This window comes from Salvelinus namaycush, chromosome 12 (genome assembly GCF_016432855.1).
Source record: "Salvelinus namaycush isolate Seneca chromosome 12, SaNama_1.0, whole genome shotgun sequence".
NCBI lineage: Eukaryota > Metazoa > Chordata > Actinopteri > Salmoniformes > Salmonidae > Salvelinus > Salvelinus namaycush.
Window position 1 is genome coordinate 12,754,285 of NC_052318.1, and position 23,618 is coordinate 12,777,902.

The following is a 23,618-nucleotide window of genomic DNA, read 5'->3' on the forward strand; positions in this document are numbered from 1 at the left end:
AATGTTCGCCCTGCCTGAGGGAGGGATGAGTCTGGAGGGATGGAGGCTGAGGGATGGGTCTGGAGAAATGTAACCACTTTCAGATTAATAGACAGCGCTATGGATGCAAGGACTGACCATTCATGATATCAAACTTATTGTTTTAACTCTGTTATGAGGCTATACAAAGTTTGTTTACATTTACACTGTTTACAAACTTTTGAGAAAAACGAGCTTATATTTTGAGTTCTCATGGAGTGTGACAGTTGAACTGAGCTCATTTATTAGTTGTATTCTTCAAGAATCAATGGAGATATATACAGTACCAGTCAAAGTTTGGACACACCTACTCAGTCAAGGGTTTTTCTTTATTTTTACTATTTTCTACATTGTAGAATAATAGTGACGACATCACTATTACATGCTTTGCACACTCTTGGCATTCTCTTAACCAGCTTCGCCTGGAATGCTTTTCCAACAGTCTTCAAGGAGTTCCCACATATGCTGAGCACTTGTTGGCTGCTTTTCCTTCACTCTGCAGTCCAACTCATCCCAAACCATCTCAATTAGGTTGAGATCGGGTGATTGTGGAGCCCAGGTCATCTGATGCAGCACTCCTTCACTCTCCTTCTTGGTCAAATAGCCCATACACAGCTTGGAGGTGTGTTGGGTCATTGTCCTGTTGAAAAACAAGTGATAGTCCCACTAAGCCCAAACCAGATGGGATGGTGTATCACTGCATAATGCTGTGGTAGCCATGCTGGTTAAGTGTGCCTTGAATTCTAAACAAATCACAGACAGTGTCACCAGCAAAGCACCATCACATCTTCTCCTCCATGCTTCACGGTGGGAACCACACATGCGGAGATCATCCGTTCACCTACTCTGCGTCTCACAGAGACCACACAGATGTTGGAACCAAAAATCTCAAATTTGGACTCATCAGTGGACAGATTTCCACCAGTCTAACGTCCATTGCTCACGTTTCTTGGTCCAAGCAAGTCTCTTCCTCTTGGTGTCCTTTAGTAGTGGTTTCTTTGCAGCAATTTTCTGTCGTACTTAATGTGCAGTAGCCTATATCATATATGTATTGGATAATGGCAATATCATTTGGGCTTTTTTGAGCTTGGAGTCATTAAATGTCTTTAATGTAGGGCTCATAAAATGTATGGCTCATCAGGCTCAGGCTTAAACAGCTTGGAAAATTCCAGAAAATTATGTCATGGCTTTAGAAGCTTCTGATAGGCTAATTGACATCATTTGAGTCAATTGGTGGTCTACCTGTGGATGTATTTCAAGGCTTACCTTCAAACTCAGTGCCTCTTTGCTTGACATCATGGAAAAATCTAAAGAAATCAGCCAAGAACTCAGGAAAAGAAATTGTAGACCTCCACAAGTCTGGTTCATCCTTGGGAGCAATTTCCAAACGCCTGTACCACGTTCATCTGTACAAACAACAGTGCGCAAGTATAAACACCATGGGACCACGCAGCCATCATTCCGCTCAGGAAGGAGACACGTTCTGTCTCCTAGAGATGAACGTACTTTGGTGCGAAAAGTGCAAATCAATCCCAGAACAACAGCAAAGGACCTTGTGATGATGCTGGAGGAAACAGGTACAAAAGTATCTATATCCACAGTAAAACGAGTCCTATATCGACACAACCTGAAAGGCGTTGAAGAAGCCGCCATAAAAAAAGCCAGACTACGGTTTGCAACTGCACATGGGGACTTAGATCGTACTTTTTGGAGAAAAAACTAAAATAGAACTGTTTGGCCATAATGACCATCATTATGTTTGGAGGACAAAGGGGAGGTTTGCAAGCCGGAGAACACCATCCCAACCGTGAAGCACTGGGGTGGCAGCATGAAATAGTTTTAACAAGAAAATCAAGTTTTAATGACACCAACCTAAGTGTATGTAAACTTCCAACTTCAACTGTATATACACACACACATACACACACAGCAAAAACTAAACGTCCTCTCACTGTCAACTGCGTTTATTTTCAGCAAACTTAACATGTGTAAATATTTGTATGAACATAACAAGATTCAACAACTGAGACATAAACTGAACAAGTTCCACAGACATGTGACTAACATAAATGGAATAATGTATCCCTGAACAAAGGGGGTGTCAAAATCAAAAGTAACAGTCAGTATCTGGTGTGGCCACCAGCTGCATTAAGTGAAAAACTAGTTTTAATGACTCCAACCTAAGTGTATGTAAACATCCGACTTCAAGTGTGTGTGTGTGTGTGTGTGTGTGTGTGTGTGTGTGTGTGTGTGTGTGTGTGTGTGTGTGTGTGTGCGGAGCAACTACAGATTGGAGCTTTAAATCTATCAAAAGTGTTTGAGCTTGTGTCCATTAGGACTATGGATTTTTTTGTTTTTTGTATCCGCATGAATTAGAAATAAAAGCACCACAGGGATCCACACTATGCAGCTATTTCAAGTGCATATTTTTAACTGGCTGTCCACTGGTTCCAAAAAAAAGAGATTGATAGGCAGTTTAAACTTCTTGAATTCAACCATTGTTGGGTTCAAATACACATTTTAGATTTGTGAACAGACATCTACAACCACAATGTGTTGGGGCAAATAGCTAAATGAGAGAGCAGCAGTGTTATTCACATCATTGCGCTATGTAGATATCAATAACAAGTTATATCCGTATCTCCGTAGACTACACCACTGCTGTCATCCTTACCTCCAAACATTTATTCAAATTGGATAATCTTTGGATGCCGACAGCAGTCGCACTATTGAAAGACACAGCTTGGACTGTAGCCTACAAATGCGTATTCCTGCTCTTTTCCCGCGATCCATCAAACACATTTGGTGTGTTATCATAGTGGTCTCTGACTTGCGGTCAGACTCACTCAGGCGGAACAAACTTTAACTTGCGCCTTTCTTTCAAAGTTGATTTGATTGTCATTGAGAAAACAGAAGTGTCAGATTTTTTCCCCGCAAACATCCTCTCTCAAAAGTAGTACTCGAAGTAATCATTTAGTTTTTCAAAAGTATCTGTAATCTGATTACAATATTTTTGCTGGTAACGTAACAGATCAGTTAACGTTTTTTGTAATCCCTTACATGTAACTGATTACATGTACATTACATGTAATCCGTTACTCCCCAACCCTGCAAACAGAGTATCATCCAACTAGGATTACCCCAAGGAATGTTCATCTAATGGTGTTGCTTGGTTGACCATTCCGTAGACAAACTGTATAAATGTTTAACATTTTCCCATTCAATATCTGTTTATATGACTCACTATGCTTGTTTGTATCCAATAATACCTACATGGTAACGATTTACATAAAAGTGTTTGTACCTTTTTGGTTGATTACCAGTGCATGCTTGGTAATAACATTACTAAAAGCATTACTATTTTAACACATGAATAGTAAGCACTAGTATTAGACAGCTTCTGTTACGCATCTAATAGAAGTTTCAAAGATCCGTGGAAAAGCTTTGAGTCATGTTCTTATGAATTTATAATAACCACATTGGCATGACTTATTTATTTGACTGCCTTTTATGATTGGTTTGCAAAGTAAAAAGTTGTCAAGTAAAAATGTCACATTGTTTTTCGAATATTCTCTTCCTTTAAAGTAATCCCAAGGGACAGGAGGAAATTAACACTTTGAAAATATGAAACCATGAAATATGTTTTCCCAGGCAAATTCCCCAACCATCATAAAGAGAATACTAATGTCTGCTGACAACATGGAATACGGAGTTTATTTTTTCTCTACTATTCAAGAACTTTAGGTAGATGTTTCCGACTGTGGCCTGCGGTGGTCTATTGGTTACTGCCGCCGCGCCTTCAGAGCTCATATGTATGTCAGTGCTGGCGTGGGTTCGAATTCGAGCCCCACTCCCCTCTAGCACATCATCTCTCCTCCCTCCTTTCCTGTCCCTCTTCCATGCCTCTCTGTCCAATAAACTTGAAAAATCCCCCAAAATAAAATGGATGTCTTTCCAAGGGCAATAATTGAAGTGGTTGCTCTAAAAGCACATCATGTTAGTGTGAAAATTCTTGATTATTTTACAGACAAGAAGCTGCTTGGGCTTGAGGCATCATTATTTGTGAGCTAACCAATGATGTGGATTCAGGAAGCAGCAAATTGAAGTCAGGTGGATTATGTAGAGGAAATACACATTCAGAATAGTTTTATGTGCCGGCTGCTTTGAGGGTAATGTAAAAAGCATAGAGGCATTGTAACTGGAACAAAACATAATACGCTTCACAATCTCCATCCACATTGTATGGAGACAATGTATTGGCTGCAGATTCAGACCTTAAAATACTAGAAAAACATTATGCAGAAGTGAGTTTTATCAACATTTTTTATTTTTCCCCCCTTGAAAAACCTTACATTTCTTCATTATTAAACCTAATCAATTTCCTTTATAAGATGGGCAAATAAAGTACTACTCTAAAAGTTTGAAATATTCTAAAGCACAGCTACGGTTTCTTACTCTTTGGCTGTGTCTGAAATGGCACCCTCTTCCTTATATAGTGCGCTACTTTTGACCAGGACCCATGATGACCAGAGCCCTATGGACCCTGGTCAAACACAGTGCACTCTATAGGGAATAGGGTGCCATTTTGGACACATTCCTTATCTCCTGGTTGTAAAGTTTGCCTTTAAGTTGTTGTTTGCCTCAGTGTTAACGGCAGATGATGCAGAGCAAACTTGACAACCTTTTTCTCAATGTGATTTTTGACCAAGCCTGTCAGAAGCCGTTGCCAATTGACTTGTGTCTCTGCCAGTGCACCAGCTTGATTTGTACTAGTGCTCTACAAAAACTGGGCTAAAAGTCATATGGCTGCAATTCTGATCATGTATTATCTGTTGTGAGGTTAAACGTTTGTGTTTATCAAGTTTAGCCATTTTTCATTATCAATTTGACAGCACAGTCTCTCATGGGAAATATATTCTGGACACAGACAAAAATGGAACTCTCCTCCCTTTTCTTTGACCTTTGTTCATTAAAGTAAGTTTCTCAGGCATTCCACAGAAATTAAGACATACACTGACCCCTAGACAAATTATATTCCACTGTGTAGACTACTGCTGTGAGAATGTACTATTTTGGGGTGAGTGAAAGCAGACTGATTCTACAGCCCCCTTCCTTCCTTCCTTCCTTCCTTTCTCCTTCCCGCCTCCATCGCTCCCTCTGTCAGGCGTCAGAGTTGGGGATGCTGTCCGTCTACTACACCTACATCTTCACCACAATGGTAAGAGCCCATATGTAAATGTTATTTTACCATGGAATTAGGTCAATAAAACTGAGTTCAGAATGTGTCTCATTCTAAGTACAGCCTGTTTCAACACAAAACTGGTTCTTTAGCTGTGCATGCATTTCAGTAGTCTTGACTAGTTACCTATGTCTCATTTTCCTACATCTGCATTTAAGTGAAAGCACTGAACAGGTGAAAGCAAAGCTCAGAGGGTGATTGCGTGTGGTATGCTTTTCCACAAGTTTTGCGTTTTCTTAAAATACATCACTCACTGCTTCAAGTCCCACCTAAAGATCAGTGTTCACACGGCCACCACACCCACCAAATGGGAAAATATACCTTGAAGAATGTTGAACGGTGCGTACCGTTTTGGTGCAAATGTGCTGTTCAGTATGTACACGCAGCAAAATGTTAAACCGACTGAACGCACCCCTGGTGTCTCTTCTGGCATACAGGAGTTCTCTCTGCTGCAGTTGGATGACATCCCGGTGGAGCGCTGGGTCAACATCCTTGGCTTCTCTGTCCTCAACCACAGCCATCCTTACTTCCCTGACCTCCTCCTCAGCCTCAACCGCTCCTGGCAGGAAAACTGTGACCATGCCCCTTTCACTGGGGTCCCGGTGAGCAAAGCTCCATTTTGATTGTATTTTTTATTTAACCAGGCAAGTCAATTAAGCACAAGTCCTTATTTATAATAACGGCCTGGCAAGTGCGGGCTAAATAAATCAAAGTAAAGGCAGAATATGAGACATAGGAAGACATCACAACACAAGGTCAGAAAGACATGGCAACAACACAATCAGCCAATATTTGTGCTTTACATGGTTTGGGAAAATGTCTGTGATTGCTCAGTTACTTGTAAGAATAACATGTAGGCCTTTCATAGCAAGTCCATGATTGTTATTGTGTGGAATAACAAGTACATGATTCACAAATGGTGTCCGTAATTGAGTCCTTGAAAGCAGAGATGGATACAAATTCACAGGTAGGGTTAAGAGATATTCTTGACCACGTGACCTTCCAGGAAATACTATTACTAGGGCCCAGAGTTTTCCCTGAGCAGCTCACATGCCCTCTTACCATATATTGTTAAGAGCTGACATGGTGATTCCCTAGCCTTGTTGACATGACAAAAAATCTACTAAGCCCCAGTTGCCTCGCAACAACAGATGAAAAGCTGTGCATTATTACCCTTATGGCTGTGCACTGGTTTTAGTGCATTCACTCAATCAAGTGTACTCATTTAACAGTCCTCTTCGGCTAAGGTTTCAAGCTAACCCCAGCCAAAGTAATTGCATGTTTATGGCACAAAGCACACAAGGCACAACAACACTCTTCCCACGCAAGCCGAATGTGCAATTAATAACCTGGGGTTTTGAGTTTTGCCTCAACACATTCTGATTAATTAAGTGATTTCAAATGCTTTTTTAATTAATGGACTTTTCATTGGATTTAAGATGCTGTGTTGTGCTTTCTGACGCCAACATTAAGGAGACAAAGAATCCACATTGAATCTCCCCCTACAGTTTGGGCTTTGTTAATCAATGTTACATTACAACAGAGCTAGCTGTGTTCCTACTGTAACTACTAGGTTGTTTTTACTCTATTGTAGAATATTAATTTATTTGCCTACTCTTGCCTACTCTCTCTCCCCATTCTCTAACACGACTCTGCGTGCTTACTTTGTATTCACCAGCAGTAAGCGAGCTTCCATATCCATACCATATCCATCATATTCAGATGGGTATTGTTATATCTTTCTGGAATCCACCCTGCCATTGTGCGGAACATTTAAGGAGGATTAGTTTCTTAGTTTCCTCCCACTCCTACAATGAAGCTCTTTCAGACTTAGAGAGAAACACTATCACTGGATGGAATATCTAAATATATTGCTTAGTATCGAGACTCTCTGATTTCCAAATCCAGCATTTGAGTGTGTGTCTTGCTCTCTCTCTCAACCCTGTATTTTTTTATCCTTCTTCCTCTCTCTCCTTTAACCCTCTACCCATCACCTCTCTTCTCTCCTCCCTTTGTCTATATATCTCTATTAACCTTCTACATATCTGTTTTCTATCTCCCTCTCTCCTTCAATCATCTACCATCTCCTCTCTATATCTCTCTGCCCCCCCTCTCTCTGTCCCCCAGCTCTCCCCAGCCCTGCTGTATGATGCCATGCATGTGGTGGTGTCTGCTGTGAGGGAGCTCAACCACAGCCAGAGCGTGGGCGCCACACAGCTAACCTGCCAATCACCCAAAATCTGGGCGCACGGCACCAGCCTGATGAACTACCTACGGATGGTGAGCGCTTACAACTCGCACGCATGTGTACACACACCAGGGTTGGGGTCAATTAGAATTGAAGGCAGTCAATTCAGAAGGTAATCTGAAATTCCAATGATTGAAAAAAGGACATTTTCAATGACTTCTCAATAAACTGAAAATGAGAAGCTATGTTTGTCAAAAGTTTTTAAATTTGGGGGGCGCTAGTGAGTGAGCTCCTCCTGAAATTGCATTTATTTAATACTTTCTTTGCACTTTGACCCAAAAAGAATTAGGAAACACCGCCTTTGAATGACATGCTTTACTTTGTTAAACTTTTATTTTTGTTTTAATGCGTAAATGGCGCAAAACCTGAAAGTTTAAGTTCAGCGGAGTCACTGACAAAAGAGAAAATACTAGGCCCAAGACGAGGAGCTCGAGTTCTTCAACAAGTGGGAACAGTGGCTCCTCCACACGGCAAAAAAATGTACACAGAGGATTTGAAGGCCGAGATTCTTGCTGCCCTCAGAGCGGACATTTAATCTATACTCAAGTCGTAACTCAAGGAGTCGCTCAGTGAGGACTTTAATTTCATTAAGTCGGAGTTACAAGCAGTCAAGAATGAACTCGCAAAGCATACAGCAATAATTTGTACAGTTAAGAAAACTGTCTCCGACATGGAACAAGGCTTGTCAACATGCTCAGACGACATGTCTATGCTACAAACCACAGTTAAGAAGCTCAAAACTGATGTGGCTAGCTTAAAGGAACAATGCATACATTTACAAGGTTATATACAAATATCCAATATCAGGATCATGGGGGTAGCTGAGGACCTGGGCTCAAGTTCTACTTCATCGGTCTCAAAGTTATTGAAGGAAACCCTCAAATTCGATAAAGACGTCCTTGAAGACCGCTCACATCAGGGCTCTCAAGCAAGAAAGCCTGGCGGAAAACCTTGCGACATTGTGGCTAAACTACAATACTATCAGGATTGTATTGATGTTCTTCGGCGTGCCAGAGAATTTGGCCCACTTCGATGCAACGGAGCACCCATCTCTGTCTTCCCAGACTATGCCCCCAGCGAATGCTTGTGACCGTGCCACTTTCAACCATGTCAAGAGTCTGCTCCGTGGACGGACCGATGTTCGGTATGGTGTGGCTTTTCCTGCCCGGCTCCGTATAACATACAACAGCACTGAGAAAGAGTTCCAAGACCCCCATAAGGCGATGGCCTTCATGAAGGCGAACATTCTACCGAGGTCAGATGAAGCAAATGGCTGAATGTTCACCTATTTTTGGTGATTTAGGGTAATGGACGAATGTGTCTACCACTGCAGACTCAGTCTCTCTTTTGTAGATACTGTATAGCGTTGCCACTGGCATCAGTTGATATTGTTATTATTATTATTATTAGGTTACGTTAGTGCCTTAGTTTTGGTGAGTCAATTCTCCTTTTGTTTTAAAGCTTTATTTTATTACCATGAAGCTGCTCATTTATATTTATCGATGGTACCAGTATCCAGGGTAGATAAAGCAAAGTTCTATTATTAGGTTTCGTCATTTCTTTAAAGACATTGCTGCTAACTTAGTGGTATTGCTGTAATATGTGATTTATAAAATGTTTTATACTTTCTTTTAAAATAGCCTAGTTTTGAGTTGTAAATAAGTATTTCTTATTTATTTATTATGCGCAACTTGTTTTTAAAACCTTCACTATTTCAGCAGGGCTCTCTTCTGGATAGGTTTAGTGTTCCCCACTACAAGCACATTATGTGTGGATATCTGCGTCGGGATTACCTTGTTCTATTAGGTGACCATGGTGTGTTTCTTTTTCATACCAGACTTCAGAGTACTGTTTTTTTTTAAATATTGTTCTTCAACTCTTTTTTTTTATTAGCTATTTTTCGAAAAATGTTGTTATTGTAATCTGGCATCTAACCTTTTTCCACCTGAATTTATATGGCTAGGCCTAATATCATGAGAGGGACAGCTGGTTGCTCGGTCACTTTTGCAAGCTGTAATGTTAAGTTTCACTGGGTGATTTAAGGGTCCTTTTCTCATTTAAATCAACTTAAAGTAGATATCGCCTTTCTTCAGGAGACACATCTCCGCACTTTCGACCACTTGTTTAAAAGGAGAGTGGATCAGTCAATCATATCATTGCAATTTTCATTCTAAAATTAGAGGAGCAGCCATTTGAATTAGTAAAAGCATACTGTTCGCAATATCAAGTGTAAAGGCAGACTCAGCAGGTCGTTTCATTATTGTAGTAGGAAGACTGTGTATAATGCACCTGTTATCTTGGCTAAAATGCATGCACCAAATTTGGATAACAGTTCATTCGTAACAAAAAACATCTTGATAACCAAATATGGACATGTGAATTGTGTACTGTCGCCCAATCTGGATCATAGTTCTACTAAAGTATCATCTTCATCAAAGACATTATCCACAATTCAGCTATTTCTTAAGACATTTGGCATATCTGATGCGTGGCGTTTCCGCAATCCCACAGCTAGGGGGTGTTCTTTTTTTTCTCACCAGTTCATAAGACCTCAATTATAGACTACTTTTACCTAGACAATAGATTTCTGCCACTTATCACGGAGTGTGATTACCAAGCATAGTCATTTCGGATCATTCTCCGCTTACTATGAAACTACTTATACCAAATGCACAGCCTAATTAACTTAACTCACTTAGCTTAACTCACTACTGCTATCAGAAGAAACCTTTTTTGCTTTTATATCATCTCAAATTAAGCTATTCTCAAGCTAAATCAAACCCCTGGAATGTCTCCTACAACAGTATGGGAATCAATTAAGGCAGGAAACAGCAGAGGGTGCACCCCCCCCCCCCCCCCCCCCCCAAATCTACATCGACGGGACCGCAGTGGAGAAGGTGGAAAGCTTCAAGTTCCTTGGCATACACAAACTGAAATGGACCAGCCACACAGACAGTGTGGTGAAGAAGGTGCAACAGAGCCTCTTCAACCTCAGGAGACTAAAGAAATTTGTCTTGTCACCTAAAACCCTCACTAACTTTTACAGATGCACAATTGAAAGCATCCTGTCGGGTTGTATCACTGCCTGGTACTTCTACTGCACCGTCCGTAACCGCAAGGCTCTCCAGAGGGTGGTGCGCTCTGCCCAACACATTACTGGGGGAAAACTACCCGCCCTCCAGGACACCTACTGCACCCGATGTCACAGGAAGGCCAGAAAGATCATCAAGGACATCAACCACCCGAACCACTGCCTGTTCCCCCTGCTATCATCCAGAAGGCGAGGTCAGTACAGGTGCATTAAAGCTGGGACCGAGAGACTGAAAAACAGCTTCTATCTCAAGGCCATCAGACTGTTAAACAGCCATCACTAGCACATTAGAGCCTGCTGCCCGCGGCATAGACTAGAAATCACTGGCCACTTTAAGGAATGGAACACTAGTCACTTTAATAATATTTACATATCTGGCATTACTCATCTCATGTGTATATACTGTATTCTATCCTATTCTACGGTGTTTTAGTCACTTAATAATGTTTACATATGTTGCATTACTTCTTTCATATGTATATACAGTATTCTATACTATTCTACAATATCTTAGTCACTTAATGTTTACATATCTTGCATTACTCATCTCATATGTATATACTGTTTTCTATACTATTCTACTGTATCTTAGTCCGTTCCGCTCTGACATCGCTCGTCCTTATGTATATAGTCTTAATTCATTCCTACTTAGATTAGTGTGTTTTGGGTATATGTTGTGTATTTTGTTAGATATTACTGCACTGTCGGCGCTAGAAGCACAAGCATTTCGCTACACCCGCAAAAACATTTGCTAATCACGTGTATGTGACCAATAACATTTAATTTGATCTAAGTGCAATATTCCAAGCCTAGGGGAATTTACAAATAAATCTTGATTTGGATAAGGCATATTCACACTCTCCATCCCCAGATTTACTAAAACAACGTTTGACACTTCAGAGTTTGATCTTCTTTCAACTTGACAAGCTAAAAAAAAAGCTGCGTCAGAGAACCGCAAATCAAACCATACCTGATAACTGATGGGCTGGGTAATACATGTATTGATCATTTAGAGGTCAATTCATGCTTTCATAACTTTTACTGACAATTATACACTTTGGAATCCACTGGTAATGCCACCTTACTTGACACCTTCTTTGAGAATTTAGATATTCCTTCAGTTGAACCTGAGAACTGCTGAATTAGAATAACAGTTCTCTGTAGAAGAGATTGTGTTGGCAATTAAATCTATGCGGTGTGGTAAATCCGACGGACCAGACGGACTTCCGAGCTAATTCTTTAAAAAATTCTCAGATCAACTCTCTCCTCTCTTGGTTTCCATATTTGAGGAATCATTCTCCTCTACTTTACCCTGAACAATGAGGCAAGCATGTATTTCACATATTCAAAAAATAAAAAAAACTTGAGTGGTTCATATAGGCCAATTTCTTTACTGAATTGCAATGTAGAGATACTTTCCGACTTCAACGTGGGATAAGACAGGGTTGTCCTCTATCCCCTCAGCTGTTTGCCATTGCAATTGAGCCTTTAGCCATAGCAATATTTAATAACACCACTATCAATGTTATGCTCTAAGCCCCCTCTTCGAATAAAGTTTCACTTTATGTGGATGACATGCTATAATATATGTCTGACGCTTTTTTAACTGGTCTTTCAGAGATCCAGGTTCTACTAAAGACATTTGGTGAAATATCCGGGTCTCAGGTTAATCTACAAAGTCAATTGATGCCTATTAATCCTTCTGCCATGCAAACCTATTTTAGTCATGTGCCCTTCAGTGACGGAAATTGAAATATTTGGGTCACACACAATTTCAAAGATCGCTATAAATGCGGAAGAATTAACTAAGTTTCTATACTTATTTCAATGTATTCCTATCTTTCTGACAATATTGTTTAAAAAAAAATCCATAGATAAATTGATATCTGCTTTTTTCTGGAACGAGAAAAATCCTTGTTTACGTTCCGAACTTCAAATATTATTACTGGGAAGCTAATCTAAATATCATTCTATATTGGATGACAGAAATCCCTGATGTTACAAGCCCGAAGATCTCATCCTGTGGCCCCACCTCCTTAGCTGCCTTGCTCGGCTCAACTTGCATTAGCTGAGCCTGTTTCCAAATACACTAAAAACCCTATTGAGAAACATTCTCTAAAATTCTGGAACAGTTCAGGCAATCGTTTGGTCTCAGTGAATTTTCAACTTCTGCCCCATTATTAAAGAACCATTCATTCTCTCCATCATTATTAGGCAGGGCGTTTCATACCTGGTCTGGAAAAGGGATCTCCTCACTGAACGACATGTACATTGATATGGATTTTACATCTTTTGAGAAGTTAAATATTCCTCGATTCCATTTCTTCAGGTACAAAACTACGCAATTGCAGGTATCTTCATACTCTTGTCACTTCCCATCACACCAACCTACCTCCTTTCTAGATTCTATTTTTAAAGTGAACCCTTATATCAAAGGGGGCATAAGCTTGATCTACAGTGCATTTGGAAAAATATTCAGACCCATTGACTTTTTCCACATTTTGTTACGTTACAACCTTATTCTAAAATTGATTAAATTTAAAAAATAATTCTGGTAGGTACTCCCATCTCTGCAGCACTCCAACAATCAGGCCTTTATGGTAGAGTGGCCAGATGAAAGCCACTCCTCAGTAAAAGGCACATGACAGCCCGCTTGGACTTTCCTTTAGGTGCCTTTTTGGCACTCTCAGACCATGAGAAACAAGATTCTCTGGTCTGCTGAAACCAAGATTGAACTCTTTGGCCTGAATGCCAAGCGTCACTCGTGGTGGAAACCTGGCACCATCCCTACGGCGGTGAAGCATGGTGGTGGCAGCATAATGCAGTGGGGATGTTTTTCAGCGGCAGGGACTGGGAGACTAGTCAGGATCGAGGGAAAGATGACCGGAGCAAAGTACAGAGAAATCCTTGATGAAAACCTGCTCCAGAGCACTCAGGACCATAGACTGTGGCGTAGGTTCACCTTTCAACAGGACGACGACCCCAACATTTTCTAAAAACCTGTTTTTGCTTTGTCATTATGGGATATTGTGTGTAGATTGAGGGTTAAAAAAACATTTAATACATTTTATAATAAGTTTATAACATAAAAAAAAGAGGAAAAAGTCAAGGGGTCTGAATTTTTTCCGAATGCACTGTTTACGTTATTAAACACGTACAATCTGGATTCCCTGAACTCTCTTAAGAACCAATGGTTAATGGATTTAGGTGAACAACTTTCAGATGAAACTTGGTAGAGTATGCTTCAGAGAATACATACTTCATCTATATGTCTAAGACATGCTGTAATTCAATTTAAAATAGTTAATCGGCTGCATTGGTCAAAGGCAAAATTATCCAAGATTAGACCAGAAATATATCCCACTTGTGACTGATGTAAACAGGCCCCTGCTACTTTATAATTGACGGATTTCTGGATATCAATTTGAGACGTTTTCTAAGATACTCGAGACCTATAGAACCTTCTGCCATTATAGCATTATTTGGAGTGGCACCAGAGGAGGCCCCTGTCGTGTCTTGGCATCATTAAAGGTGAAGACTGTTATTTTATAAATTCTCTAATTATTATTTTTACGTGATTAAACTAATCATGTAAATGTAATTAACTAGGAAGTCGGGGCACCACGGAAAATCTTCAGATTACAAAGTTATAATTTTCCGAATATAACTCTTCAGATATTTTAATATCTGATCAATTAGTCTTCTATTCATGAACTATTCTGTACCTTATGTCAGTCTCATTCCAAATGTTGTAAATTGTTGGTTATCTGCACGAACCCAGCCTAAACTATGAATCATCATACACCAATTGGCTTAAACATTTATTTACTAACTAACTAAATAATCATAGAAATGCATAACCTCTTGGAAATAGGGGGCGCTGTTTTCACTTTGGGGAAAAAATCGTGCCCAAATTAAACGGCCTCGTACTCTGTTCTAGATCATACGATATGCATATTATTATTACTATTGGATAGAAAACACTCTGAAGTTTCTAAAACTGTTTGAATTATATCTGTGAGTAAAACAGAACTCATTTGGCAGCAAACTTCCAAACAGGAAGTGAAAATTCTGAAAATGGGGCTCTGTGTAAGGCCTTGCCTATTCAATTGCCTTATATTTATGGATCTGTATGCACTTCATACGCCTTCCACTAGATGTTAACAGGCAGTAGAATGTTGAATGGGGTGTCTAGCTTGATGTGAGACCGAATGAGAGCTTTTGGAGTGACAGGTCCGCCTTATTGGCAGTATTTAGCTGCGCACCAGGGAACACCACATTGTTTTCTGCAATGCGTTAGGTATACACGACAAAATGCTCCGTCTTGGACGTTATTGGATACAAATGAGAAAAACATCATAAAGATGGATTTTCAACTGAGTTTGACCAGTTTATTCTACGTTTATTGTGACTTTTGGAATTTTTCGTTCCATGCGCCAAGAGTTGATGGACATGTGCGCTCCACAATGCTAGCCAAAGTTGCTAATTCGACAGAAGAAATGGACATTCTAAAACAAAACAACGATTTATTGTGGAACTAGGACTCCTTGCACTACATTCTGATGGAAGATCATCAAAGGTAAGAGAATATTTATGATGTTATTTCGTATTTTTGTGGAATATGTTGGCTCCAACATGGCGGAGAATGGCTGGGCGCTGTCTCAGAATATTGCATGCTGTACTTTGTACTAAAGTTATTTTTTTAAATCTAACACAGCGGTTGCATTGAGAACCAGTGTATCTTTCATTTGCTGTACAACATGTATTTTTTAGCAAAGTTTATGATGAGTTTTTTGGTTAGATTACGTGACTGTCCAAAATTTCTCCGGACAATTTGGTGCATTTTGGCGCCGTATTCACAATGTAAAACCACGATTTGTAGCTATAAATATGCACATTTTCGAACAAAACATAAATGTATTGTATAACATGATGTTATAAGACTGTCATCTGATGAAATTGTTCAAAGGTTAGTGATTAATTTAATCTCTATTTGTGGGTTTTGTGAAAGCTATGTTAGCGGTGAAAAAAATGGCGTTGTGTGTTTGGCTATTGTGGTGAGCTAACATAAATATATATTGTGTTTTCGCTGTAAAACACTTAAAAAATCTGAAATATTGGCTGGATTCACAAGATGTTTATCTTTCGTTTGCTGTACAACATGTATTTTTCATAAATGTTTTATGATGAGTATTTATGTATTTCACGTTGCTCTCTGTAATTATTCTGGCTGATTTGGTGCCATTTATGATCATGGCACCAATGTAAAACCACGATTTGTAGCTATAAATATGCACATTTTCGAACAAAACATAAATGTATTGTATAACATGATGTTATAAGACTGTCATCTGATGAAGTTGTTCAAAGGTTAGTGATTCATTTTATCTCTATTTGTGGGTTTTGTGAAAGCTATGTTAGCGGTGAAAAAATGGCGTTGTGTGTTTGGCTATTGTGGTGAGCTAACATAAATATATATTGTGTTTTCGCTGTAAAACATTTTAAAAATTGGAAATGATTTTATCTTTCATTTGCTGTATTGGACTTGTGATTTCATGAAATTATATGCTAGTCAGCTTTTTTGATGAGGATGATCCCGGATCCGGGATGGGGGTCCGTAGAGAATAACAAACAGTAGATATTGGTTACTAACAATGATAGGGAAGATCCCCTATTGGGCTAAACCGATATGACGGCTTGGTATACAAAGAAAAGGGGGTGTGGACCGATAAATGAGCGAGAAAGACAAAATGGATCACTACACACAGTGGATAATTATATTCATTGAAATGCTAATCCTTTGCACATGAACGCTCGCTCATTCGGGAATAATTGCAATCAATATATTTACGCCCGTATGTCGTTGTCTTCTCTGTTGGAATCGTCGGTCCATCTGCTGGAGAGTCAGTTCATCAGAGTCTGGTTACTCATGGTGGTAGCTCTATCGGCGGCTCCTGATAGTGTCTATTCAATGGATACGTCAGGCATCCATTGTTCTTAGAGTAGATGTTTCGGCGGTTGTCCTTTGTTTACATAATTTCTAGCTGCAGTCTAGTAATTAGTATCTAATATTTGCTCTTATTCTGTAGGGATCGATATTCACAGAGTTTAACCATTTCCAGCCGTGTAGCCAATGCGCCACCTGGTATGGATTTCTAGTCTTGGTACTCAACCATTGCAACAACAGCTCATACTGGGGTTTTGCTTAGTCTGAAGAGGATTTCCTCAGGAGGGGGTTTTATTCGTAACAATAGAAAAGGGCGGTTCCATGACGCCAGATCGTGTCTGTGCTCACGGGGGCGTGGCCGCTGACTAGTTAAACTTTACAGGGAATGCAATTCTCTCATAATTAAAGGTTAACATCACATTACATCATTTCACAAATAGTTTCATCTTTACTCATTCATTTTATACAAGAATTAGATGCAAACACCATAATTGAGAAATGTACACATTCAGAGATATAGTTATGTGTGTTTCCTGTCCTTCATGAGGTCACCAAATGAAACGCACTCAACATAACTGTCCCTTCACCTCTCTTGAGTACGTGAGACGTTAGCGTCCCACCTCTTCAACAGCCAGTGAAACTGCTGAGCGCCAAATTCAAATACAGAAATACTCATTATAAAAATTCAGAACACAAAACATATTTTACATAGGTTTAAAGATTAACTTCTTGTGAATCCAACCACGGTGTCAGATTTAAAAAATGCTTTACGGCGAAAGCATACCTTACGATTATTTGAGAACATAGCCCACTAGACAAATCATTACAAACCGTAACCAGCCAAGCTGAACAGTTACACAAGTCAGAAATAGAGATAAAATTAAAATCCCTTACCTTTGATGATCTTCATATGGTTGCACTCAGCAGACATTCATTTACTCAATAAATGTTCCTTTTGTTCGATAAAGTCTCTTTATATCCCAAAACCTCTGTTTTGTTCGCGCGTTTTCTTCAGTAATCCACAGGCTTAAACGCAGTCAAAACAGGAAGACAAAAAAATTATAATTGTATCCGTAAAGTTCATAGAAACATGTCAAACAATGTTTATATTCAATCCTCAGGTTGTTTTTAGCCTAAATAATCGATAATATTTCAACCGGACAATAACGTAGTCAATTTAAAAGGTTAACAAGAAAGGCACTCTCTCGGTCTCGCGCATGAAAAAGCTCTGTGACACTTTAGGGTCCACTCATTGACTGCTCTTACTTCCTCATTTTTCAGAATTCAAGCCTGAAACAATTTCTAAAGACTGTTGACATCTAGTGGAAGGCATAGAAACTGCAATTTGAGTCCTAAGTCAATGGATACTGTAATGGCATTGAATAGAAAACTACAAAACCCCCCAAAAAACTACTTCCTGAATGGATTTTTCTCAGGTGTTCGCCTGCCAAATCAGTTCTGTTATACTCACAGACACTATTTTAACCGTTTTGGAAACTTTAGAGTGTTTTCTATCCAAATCTAGTTATATGCATATCATATCTTCTGGGCCCGAGAAGCAGGCAGTTTAATTTGGGCATGCATTTCATCCAAAATTCCGAATGCTGCCCTAGGGGAAGTTAAGTGTCCATGGACCATTCTCACAAGTGGACATATTGTTTCATTCTCCCATTTTGGAGATGTAGGAGTTCGGCCACGTGAAATTCTTTGTTCACTCTGTGGTCTCCCTCTCTGCAGGAAAAGGGGGAGAGAGTCTCCACCAGGAATTTACGACCTGAGATAACAGAACCTGGGCGTAGGAGAGAGAGAGTGGAAAGCCACGATCTACACACAGAAAGGGCCACGTCATGACACCCCTCTAAACAGTTCTATGGGAAACATGCTGGCATTTACTAGTCTTCTATTTAGACGTCGTACACTGTTTAAGTGGAAGAATCAGTTTCCTCCTACTTTTAACCATTTGGATAAAGGAAGTTATGGAACATCTCAAGCTAGAGAAAATACGCTACTTGTTAAGGGATCGACAATTACATTTTATAATATCTGGCAACCTTTCCTATCCTTTGTAGAAGACATGAACCAGCTAATTTCACAACTCCATAAACCAAACTGAATTTGTAAAAAAAACTATTATTTAAATAAATAAATAAAAATTAAATTACTATTTGATTTATATTACTCATTGTATCATGCATGCTTTAAGTCTGGTTTTCGGGTGGGGCTTGATTTGGTAGAGGAATCGTGTTCTGTTAGAGCATGGGGGGTTGGGGTGGGTTTGATTTTGGTAGGGGATCTGTGTGTGTTCTGCCCTCTACCTGTTCTGTTGTCTGTAGAATCATTTCAACAAATTCAAATAAAAAAACCTTTGAGAGAAAAAAAAAGTTTTGAAATTTGGGGATTTTAAATTCAAATCAATTCTGAATTGACTGACTTCAATTTGAATTGAGCCCAACCCTGACACACACAACCCATGTACACACACACACAATGTGCTCTGTCTCTCACACAGTATGCACTCTCAGGGCTGTTATCCAGGCCTGTCATTTGCCTGTCACCTAGTGAATCACACTGCTCCTGGAGGTCTCCAAGCCAACATACGATTATGAGCGTCGGCAACATGTTGACTTTGTCAGGTTCTTAGTCATAAACTTGGAATGCTCTCTCCAGAATAGCTCAGTACACACTGTCAACCATATGCACTAAAAGCAATGATTTCCCAACCAAAACATGATTCTCTGTAGTACCTTTCTGTCCAGACACCACTTTGTGTGTAAACATTTTACAGAAATTCTGTATACGTAGCCATCCGTATCTCAATTTGCCCACGCTAAAAATACAGATATTTCAGCGACTGTACAATATTTGTTTTTACGTAGCTGAGTGCCCACTCCGCTGCCTAATTAGCTGCTGTGCTGAGTGCTCCACTGCCGCTCCCCCCTCCTTGATTGCCTTTGTCTCGTCACTGGTGTAGCCTACAAACTTCATGTTGCACACAAAACTGTTCGAACTATTGCCTTCCATGCCTCACTAGGTAAAAGCACAATTGCATGTTTTTTTTTTCAGGAGAGGAGTAAGCTACATACAGCTATTTACATGTTTTACACAAAATACATGTTCGTACAAACATAAGCATGACACAAATAGGCAGTCTAGCGATTTCATGTTCTTAGCTGCTGAGGTACATGCAGCTATTTACTCTCGTCACGATATCAGCATATGGCAATTAACTATGGCACCCGGCGACGCAAAACGAACTTGCCCATTGCAGTCTAATTAGCAATTGAATGTTCTTTTTTCATCATCATTGCAAACATAAGCATGGTTCAGAAGAGTGTAAAGGGAGGGGGACTGTGAACAGCAGCTACGTTAGAAAAATGAATGTCTGTGTAAAATAGCACATGCGCAAGAACAGGATCTGGATCCTTAGCTTTAAAGAGCCACTGCCTTTTAAAAAGCAACAAATCCCTAAGAACATGAAATCGATATGAGTCAAACAGTTATTCTCGTGTCTAAATTGACTACGAAGTGTAAATTTGATCATTTTGGTCATAAAGTCAGTCTGGTCTAAAACTGAGTTTGGAACATCCATGCGTCACACTAGGTAAATGAAGGTTGGGTTTTGATTTGATGATGTCCATTTGCCCACTAACATGGGGTGAACAGCTGCGGCGATTGCTCTCTACCAAATAGCATAGAGGCAGACCTACCCAGCAGCAATGGCTGTTTACATAAGACAACACGTCACGCATTTTTGTTACTTGAGAAATACTGCATCAAACACCTTAGTTAGATATAAAATTGTGCATCTAAACATCATCGGCCAAAATAACAAGAAGTCAAAAATGAATTGCAGATATCTTAGATTCATTCTGGGGATTTTGAGGAAGCGAAATAGGCTTCCCTGTCTACAGTGTCTCATGGGGGACAAACATCATTAAACAAACGCGGAATCGGTCAGGAAACACACTTCCAAGACTGAATGAGCAACAGAAAAACACACGTGCCAATCGGCGTGTTCTATGGTTCTAAGAAAGAGGTTTGTGGATGGGCGAGAACTCTGGATCCATAGCCAACATTTTAATATGTGAATGTGATCCAATGACTGTATAGGAAATTATCCCTTTGGGAATTGGACCCACAACCTTGGCATTGCTAAAGCCACGCTCTTACCAACTGAGCCAGACAGAGACTATATATACTGTATTGTGTTTGTATATGTTTTAATGTAATACCATTTGGAGCTCTCATTGAGATGCACAGCCCAGTATGTCCTCTCCTTTTGCTCTGTCTTTGACAGGTAGAATTGGAAGGTCTAACCGGACACATAGAGTTCAACAGCAAAGGCCACCGCTTCAACTACGCCCTGAGGGTCGTGCAGAGCAGCTCAGAGGGGCTAAGGCAGGTAAAGCTACACTGCACACACAATAACCACTGACTTTGTAACAGACTGGGATTTACTGTGTATAACTGTATATAAAGAGCTACAGTCTGATGCCAAGGTTTAGCTTGAGTCCCAAATGGCACCCTATTTCCTATGTAGTTCCCTACTTTTGACCATGGCCCTGGTCAAAAGCAGTGCACTAAATAGGGAATAAGGTGCCATTTGGCAGACATTTAAAGGGAAAGTTGAGAGATGGAGCTCTAGCTCATAAATCTTTCATGAAGGCATCTCGAAAAATAAGTTACCATATGAAACGATGTTTGAAAGAACTTCTTTTGATCCCTCACCATGAAGACTGCATTTGTAAACAAGCCATAGCAGCCATAGATGCAGGGCCCAGTGCTATTCTGTCACGATGCCTGCCTCCAGTTAATGTGACATGTTTTGACTCCACCATTTAATTTGACATTTTTAATAGCCCATTTGCTTTTAGATTATATACTAAGATTAAGATAAATTATGTCAGAGGGCAGAGCTTTCAAAAACCAAGCTTCACAACATAGTCGGGTTGATGTGTAGACTGCATTTAGGTTTTAAAAATATTTTTGCATAGCGTGTAGTCAGGGATTTTATCGCTCTTTTAGTTATTGTTTTATCAATGTTTTTACCCAAAATGTTTTCTTTACTTTTAAGATGTTCTCTTAATTGTTCCCATGTATACTTTTCTGTTTCTTACTGAGATGTCTCCTTCTGGCTAAGAATACATGACAATATCAATATTATTGATTCTGTGATATAAAAAGATGTCACGGAAAGTCAGATTTGCTGTGCCCTCCCTAGTTACTGTAGCATTGCAGAGGACACAAAGACATTGTGTGTCTGCCTGCCAGTGTTCCTTTCAGAGGTATCTTACAATAGGAACCAGTGAACAGTGAAAGGATTAAATATGAAATTGCAAGCATTTGTAATCGAGCATTTCCAGTCAACAGGCTAAATTTCATCAGACATCCATATGTCGAAAGGGGGAAACTTCAATGTTGGTCTACAGGGCATGACTTGTAAAGGTAGTAATTTATCTTTAGGCTTTGAAGCAGTGTTTTGCGCATGAAATTAAATGTATGATGACATGCACTTTCTGCAGTGTTTGTAACCAGGGGTTACATTTGGGATGGAACATACTGCATGATGTAATGTCATTTGCATTTTTTCCCCCACTACCAGAATACTATGTGTGACCCAAATGAATACATTTCTTAAACTCTTGCAAACCCATATCCAATATCTATTTATGTGTATAGTGTACTGTATAGTAAACCTGCAGGTACACACATAAAAACACTATAGTTTACTATAGTATAATACTATAGTTTAAAAGCTATTGTGTGTGTGTCTGCCTGCCAGTGTTCCTTTCAGAGGTATCTTACAATAGGAACCAGTGAACAGTGAAAGGATTAAATATGAAATTGCAAGCATTTGTAATCGAGCATTTCCAGTCAACAGGCTAAATTTCATCAGACATCCATATGTCGAAAGGGGGAAACTTCAATGTTGGTCTACAGGGCATGACTTGTAAAGGTAGTAATTTATCTTTAGGCTTTGAAGCAGTGTTTTGCGCATGAAATTAAATGTATGATGACATGCACTTTCTGCAGTGTTTGTAACCAGGGGTTACATTTGGGATGGAACATACTGCATGATGTAATGTCATTTGCATTTTTTCCCCCACTACCAGAATACTATGTGTGACCCAAATGAATACATTTCTTAAACTCTTGCAAACCCATATCCAATATCTATTTATGTGTATAGTGTACTGTATAGTAAACCTGCAGGTACACACATAAAAACACTATAGTTTACTATAGTATAATACTATAGTTTAAAAGCTATTGTGTGTGTATATACTCTAGTATTTACTCAAGTTTTTTTGTGGACATTACTGTAGTATTCACTGTAGTGTTTTTTTAATGGATATTACTGTAGTATACTGTAATATTTACAGTACAATAGTGCTTTTTTTCAGATATTACTGTAGTATATACTGTTGTTTTTGCAGACATTACTGTAGTATTTGCTATAGTGTTTTTGTTTTATTATCTTTTACTTAGAAGGGGGGCTTTCCCCTTGAGGAAACTTACTGGACAAATACTAAAAGAGCACATTTTACATAACCTGTAGGGAACACAATAATATGGTCTATACTTGGCATGTGGGTTTCTCACTCATGGTTGGCACAAATTGGTGTATTTATTTTTCAGATATTACTGTAGTATACTATAGTATTTACTGTTGTTTTTGCAGACATTACTGTAGTATTTGCTATAGTGTTTTTGTTTTATTATCTTTTACTTAGAAGGGGGGCTTTCCCCTTGAGGAAACTTACTGGACAAATACTAAAAGAGCACATTTTACATAACCTGTAGGGAACACAATAATATGGTCTATACTTGGCATGTGGGTTTCTCACTCATGGTTGGCACAAATTGGTGTATTTATTTTTCAGATATTACTGTAGTATACTATAGTATTTACTGTTGTTTTTGCAGACATTACTGTAGTATTTGCTATAGTGTTTTTGTTTTATTATCTTTTACTTAGAAGGGGGGCTTTCCCCTTGAGGAAACTTACTGGACAAATACTAAAAGAGCACATTTTACATAACCTGTAGGGAACACAATAATATGGTCTATACTT

At 39.3% G+C, this 23,618-nt stretch overlaps 1 protein-coding gene and 3 non-coding genes across 4 annotated transcripts in view; 1 reads left to right on the plus strand and 3 right to left on the minus strand.

Moving 5' to 3' along the window:
* Positions 1 to 23,618, plus strand: part of LOC120056774 (glutamate receptor ionotropic, kainate 4-like) — a 78,223-nt gene that overhangs the window by 27,440 nt on the left and 27,165 nt on the right. The window contains exons 6-9 of the mRNA XM_039004981.1: positions 5,183 to 5,236; positions 5,695 to 5,859; positions 7,385 to 7,537; positions 20,841 to 20,945. Of these exons, the coding sequence (XP_038860909.1) occupies positions 5,183 to 5,236; positions 5,695 to 5,859; positions 7,385 to 7,537; positions 20,841 to 20,945 (477 nt within the window). The remainder of the gene's footprint in view (positions 1 to 5,182; positions 5,237 to 5,694; positions 5,860 to 7,384; positions 7,538 to 20,840; positions 20,946 to 23,618) is intronic.
* Positions 23,036 to 23,088, minus strand: LOC120057654. Its single transcript, XR_005477942.1, has one exon. It is a non-coding gene; the product is annotated as a U7 small nuclear RNA (small nuclear RNA).
* LOC120057655 lies at positions 23,281 to 23,333 on the minus strand. Its single transcript, XR_005477943.1, has one exon. It is a non-coding gene; the product is annotated as a U7 small nuclear RNA (small nuclear RNA).
* LOC120057656 lies at positions 23,526 to 23,578 on the minus strand. Its single transcript, XR_005477944.1, has one exon. It is a non-coding gene; the product is annotated as a U7 small nuclear RNA (small nuclear RNA).